This window comes from Cryptotermes secundus, unplaced genomic scaffold (genome assembly GCF_002891405.2).
Source record: "Cryptotermes secundus unplaced genomic scaffold, Csec_1.0 scaffold632, whole genome shotgun sequence".
Taxonomy (NCBI): domain Eukaryota; kingdom Metazoa; phylum Arthropoda; class Insecta; order Blattodea; family Kalotermitidae; genus Cryptotermes; species Cryptotermes secundus.
This window is the reverse complement of record NW_019738356.1, coordinates 298825-304824: the sequence shown is the minus strand read 5'-3', so window position 1 is coordinate 304824 and position 6000 is coordinate 298825. Positions and strand designations below refer to the sequence as shown.

General features: G+C 39.1%; 1 protein-coding gene across 1 annotated transcript; it reads left to right on the top strand.

Annotated features, from left to right (window-relative positions):
• Positions 1-2123: 2123 nt before the first annotated feature.
• On the top strand, positions 2124-5521 carry LOC117282823 (cytochrome b561 domain-containing protein 2-like). Its single transcript, XM_033754029.1, has 2 exons — positions 2124-2311; positions 4331-5521. Exons 1-2 carry the CDS (start codon positions 2147-2149, stop codon positions 4823-4825), a joined length of 660 nt encoding a protein of 219 aa, XP_033609920.1. The 5' UTR covers positions 2124-2146; the 3' UTR covers positions 4826-5521.
• Positions 5522-6000: the final 479 nt, after the last annotated feature.

The following is a 6000-nucleotide window of genomic DNA, read 5'->3' as shown; positions in this document are numbered from 1 at the left end:
TTTAATAGTGTCTTATAAACAGATTGCTGTAAATGACAAATTAGCTGCTGTAACGTTCAAAAGACAGCTCTCCTGCAGATTTTGAAACGCTGATAAAGCAATGGGACCAGTGTTTCACAGCTGGTGGAGGATATGTCGAGAAATAAATGTTTCCCCCCTCCCCATATTTGAATATCAAACAAAACAAACTCCGTGGTTTTAGTCCGCAAGCGAACTATACCGACCGAGCGACCGCCGGTTGTCAGCGAAGTTAGTGCCAACTTTAGGGGATAGAGGGTGTCGCGTGGTCAGCGCAACGAAACCCCGCGGCCGTTAAATTCGGTTTTCTAGACCGGAGCCGCTATTTCCTTGAATTAGCTCCTCAATCATCCTCACGAGGCTGAGTGGACCCCGTCCAAAACCCACTATTTCTCATAAAATTTGGTAGCGCCGGGAATCGAGCCCGGGACTTCTAGATCTGTAGCTAGGAACTCTGACCACTAGACCACAGAGGGGGTCCATATTCGAACGTCACATGTTTTAAATTTTGTATCCATTTTTGGTCAATTTACTGACTCTCCCTCGTATTTGGTACATTATTTTTAACGATTCTGTTGGAAATAATTTCCCCTCCTATGAATATTCAGCGAGATACGCACATATATATCCATTAAATTTGTCCCATGAATATGAAAACATGTCGAGATTTTTTTTTCTATTTTCGTCAAATTATCTAATTTAGAATTTCATGAAAATCTTCTCTTCCTTTCTTGAGTTTCTTGCCTACAGACGAAGGGGCGATTAGATTTAGTAGGCACTCCGCATGGTTTCCAGGGAGTCTAAGAAGAGGGACGGCTGAAAATATTAACGAATCAATTGAAATGATCTTCTACTCTCGGAACTAATTTCTTCACTCGTAGCGGACAAGCAGATCAAAGTCTTAGTTGAGCCCCGCATGTTATCAGCAACAAAAAAATAAACAGAATGAAACAAAAGGAATATCATTTTTAAAATGTTGTCATGTGTTTCAGTTGCATTAAGTGATCCTTCAATGTCACTGGTTTTCAGATGCAACTGTTCGCCTTTGTAGAATGACTGGCAGAATTTCTCTTTCGTGGACGATTGTTCTAATATTCAAATCGTCTTATCAATTTAATTAAAAAAACTCTTATCTAAGATCTGAATTCTATGCGCTAAGTTATTATTAGTAATTATCATAGTGTCATTATCTCTTATTCTGTTTTTTCCCCTTGGCACTACAGCCCCAGTGGGCCTAGGCCTACCTCCATGAACTTCTCCGTTTACTTCGGTTTTTCTAGATTTTACACGTTCGGTAGGACTCCTTGGGTGGGTGATCAGCTCGTCGCAAAGCCTCTACCTGTACACAAACACAGAAAAACGCGCACACACAAACTAAACATCCATACCCTGAGTGGGATTCGAACTCACGATCCCGGCTTCCGAGCGAGCGAAGACAGTGCATGCCTTAGACCGCTCTGCTACCGTGACCGGCTCTCTTATACTATGCCACTACTAAATTTCATACTAAACCGTTTTACATAATTCTTGCAATGGATTTTAAGGAAATTGTGAAATGTTCGTGAGACAGCGATTAGCTCTATAAGTTTGGCCCAAATGAGTATATTTTTTACCTGAAGATGGAGGCAGAATTTAGTCCCCGAAACTTATTAAATAAAGAAACAGATAACGGATTAATGATGAATTGTAGATGAGTTAGGAGGAAGTCGTTGTGCCACAATAGAAATCTTATTCCGGAATTTTTATTAATGTTTTTAAATATTGTCACTTGTAGGGGTTTGTATATGACTTATAAGCGGGTGACTTATAAGTCACAGAAAACACCACTCTTGTATTGTTGCATGCATTCTCTTCCGCGGGAATGTGTTTACCGAGCTGTTACCTAGCAACAAACTATTCTAGATTTCAGGCGTCATGTCACAATATTATTTAGATGGTCATTTTTCATGTATAAATCTATGTATTCTCAAATTAAGTACAACGATTTATTATGGAGAAATAAGAAAGGGCTGTTGTATGCCTAATCTCGTGTTATCTCGACGCGCTGCAGTTCATATAAAGCAAGAGACTGGCCTAGTGGGTTAGTGAGGTTTGTTGCGTTGCTCATAACACAACTCACCTGAACAACATGTCTTCAGAAGGTGACTCGGGGAGCAGTCTGTATAAAGTATACAGAATAACAGCTACTGCGCTAAGCCTGATCATTTTAGTAGGCTTAACAATTTATATATTTTATGACAGTTTTCAAACGACAACATTGTATTCTTGGCATCCCTCATTCTTCACATTGGGGGTAAGTAAATATAAGATACCTTTTTTTTCCCCCGAATTTATGAATTTACTATAAGATATTATTTATCTGACTTATCTGATAAGTCTATGTTTAAAACTTTTAATTGGAAAAAAAGAGAAAATGAAGGGTATATTCCTACCGAAACGACGGCCTGCAATTTTGCTTCTAAAATATTCTTGAGGGTGCGCCATTGTCACATAATAATTTAGATTCTTAGACAAAGATTACAAACTTAACTGCATTTTATTTTGAACATTGAATGGCAATAAACACCACCATGCCAGAGACACAAGACTGTTTCCCCTTTCAGGTTACCTACTGTAGTTTTTTATTGCTAGTGGGGTGGGACTAAGTCCCTTGTACTGCGGCCACTTCTGGCCTATTGTACCAGCCCCAGATGATATGTGAGGGTGATTGTGGAGCAATTGGTGGAATGAAGATTGGCAGGGGAAACCGAAGTACTCGGAGAATACCTGCCCCAGCGCCACTTTGTCCACCACAAATCCAACTTCACCAGACCCGAGATCGAACCCGGGCCGCCGTGGTGGGAAGCTAGTGACTAACCGCTTGAGCTATGGTGCGGCCCTACCTACTGTAGTTAATGACATACTTTCAAACATGGTTTAGTCACCGAAACTTCAGTTTCATTCATGGAAGTTACCCAGGTCCTGAGGAGTGTTGTTACTCATTCCTTCTTTTCATTATATTAAAACTACATATTTTCAGTCATTATATAAGCGAAATTATTATTTATTTAAAGTGCAAAAGGGTTTTTATCCGATGGAAGTGGCACTACAGTAAGACACAGCACACAAATAACACACATCACACAACATAACACACCACACTCAAACAAAACAGAGCACACAAAACTACACACAATGAATAAAATACTAATATAACTACAACAAATACATGAAGTCGTCACGTTTCTGAATGAAAAATATATTAAACATATATTTACATATTTTGATTTCGCTATTTATTTTCTTCTTGGCTCTGTGGATCTCTGAAAACCTTTGTCACCTTTAAGGCAATAGCCCATTTTCTCTTATTATTTACATCTTCACTCCACCTTTTCAATTTAAGGTGTTTTAAATCATTTTCCGCATGTTCCAGCGATTACACACATCGAAAATAACGAGTAGCTCCTTTCTCTTACAACACATTTAAGATCTTTAGTTGGCTCGAATTGTTAGTGGTAGTGCGAGGTTATGTTTATTTAGAAACTCAGATTTTTCTATATTCAATGAAGATGGCAGAAAAGCTTTAAATTATATTGACGTTTTATTAGTTACATATCACGGGGTCTCCATCAGTCGTGCGAATAAAACACAAATTAAATAAACATAATCTCAGTTTATTAATCTTTCTATACTTAAACATACACACAGTGGAACACGAATAATTTTACTTTAATTTGAGGAGACGCCAAATCTGAAGCTACTCAAGAAATTCCCAGCATTTTCTGGAACCCAAAGGTTCATTACCGTGTTCACAAAAGCCCTCCACTGGTTCCTATCCTGAGCCAGATCAATCCAATCCATACCATCCCATCATATCTCTCTAAGATCCATTTTAATTTTGTCCACCCACCTACGCCTTGGTCTTCCCAGTGGTCTCCTTCCTTCTGGCTTTCCCACCAGTACCCTATGTGCATTCCTCATCTCCCCCATTCGTGCTACATGCCCTGCCCACCTCATCCTCCTTGACTTGATCATTCTAATTATACTTGGAGAAGGGTACAAGTTATGAAGCTACCAAAAATTTTAAAGAATATAAATCCGCTATCCCCCCCCTTTTCTTGAGCCAAGCTGGTTATAGATTTCTGATGGTTTCATAAGTCTGCATTTTTATGTTGACATGTTGATTCACGTAGTTTTATATTTCGAAATTTTGTTTAGTATGTGTTCTGTTTTCAGTCCCTTAACATGTCTTGATTCAGTGAACTATAAAACAGAGAAATACGCGAATGTAGCTTCTACTGCTTTACTAATAATCTGAATTCTTACCTTTCAGTTCTCTCTACTGATGGCAGAGTCTATTCTGGTACTATCGAAAGACAACGTCCTCTTCTTCTTGCATCCTAGCGTACAGAAAACTGTTCGTGCCCATCACTGGATTATCCAGATAATAGCTGCTATCTGCAACCTTGTCGGATTCGTAACAATTATACTTAACAAAAATAGAAGCGGCCGCTCCCATTTTGTTTCAGATCACGCCATAGTTGGTTTGGTAGCAACCATTTTGTGTTTCGTCACCTGCGCTGGAGGATTTATTACTCTGTACGCTACGAAACTGAAGGATTGGATTAAGCCTTCTCATAACAAACTTATTCACACGATTATTGGGATTCTTACATTTGTGCTTGGGGTCGCAGCTGAAGCTACAGGTCTTGAACTGTTGCGTGATGAGCCTGTTGTCATAGCAACAATAGTTTTGTTGGCTGTTGCGTCATTTGTCGTGTTTGAAGGATCAGTGAAATCTGCATATTCAAGAATAAAACGATTGTAAGAAGTGACGTTCTCGTGGCTATGATACTGAAGGTTGCTATCCTGCAGGATGTGAGATCACAGCACACTACACAGCATCCAACGGCAGGATGATTTGAGAATAATGATTTGGAAAGTATTCAGGAAGGAACAATCTATTCGAGATACTATTTCGGTATTTGCTGGTGTAAGAAAGTAAAGAAAAAGAGAGAGAGAGAACCTTATTTAGGACAGGCGGTATTCCTGCTGAAATTCGAACCGAGCACCTTATGGGACAAGACTAGAACTTTACATGTAGTCCAACTTTTTAGGTTATGGTAGGCCATGTAGTCTCATTTACACTCATCAGCATTATGAAGGAACCTCTTGCCTCCATTTTCAAAGAAGGAAAGCAGAATAAAATAAAGAGTAACGTAATATTTTTATAACCTGAAAGCTGAGACAGAAAGCTTTTCTGAAACGTTCATAAGGATCTACCAGGCTACACAACGCCATGTTCTCGAAGAGAGTAATCATTATAATATTTGTTTTTCTGGAAGATAAGATACCTTGTGTTTCTTTTAGATTTATTTCTTTATTTCTATATCGCAGTGGTTGCTCTATATATTCCCTTCTTGAAAAGTCTTTAATCTCTTCATTCTGCCCATACAGTGTATATATATGTGTGTGTGTTCCTTAAGGTTCTCACAATAAACAGCGATTACTTCCTTAAACAGCATTAACCGGTTGGGCTTTGTAACGGAGACGTAATGTGTTTCCTGTGAGGTACGGACTGAATTGCTATATATTCTGCCCACACAGTGTATCTGTGTGTTCCGTAAGGTTCTCACAGTGAACAGCGATTAGTTCACTAAACAGCATTAACCGGTTGGGCTCTGTAGCGGAGACGTAATGTGTTTCCTGTGAGGTACGGACTGAATTGCTATATATTCTGCCCACACAGTGTATCTGTGTGTTCCGTAAGGTTCTCACAGTGAACAGCGATTAGTTCACTAAACAGCATTAACCGGCTGGTCGTTGTTATGGGGACGTAATGTGTTTTCTGTGAGGTACAAACTGGATTCTGTTTAGATTATCTACATGTTTCAGAGGGTTACAAAGCGGACTTCACTGCTACGTATAGTACAATATTTTCACTTTTCCATTCGCTAAGTTTTTAGCGCCTAGAATAAAGTTACAGGCATCGGTGAATATGTT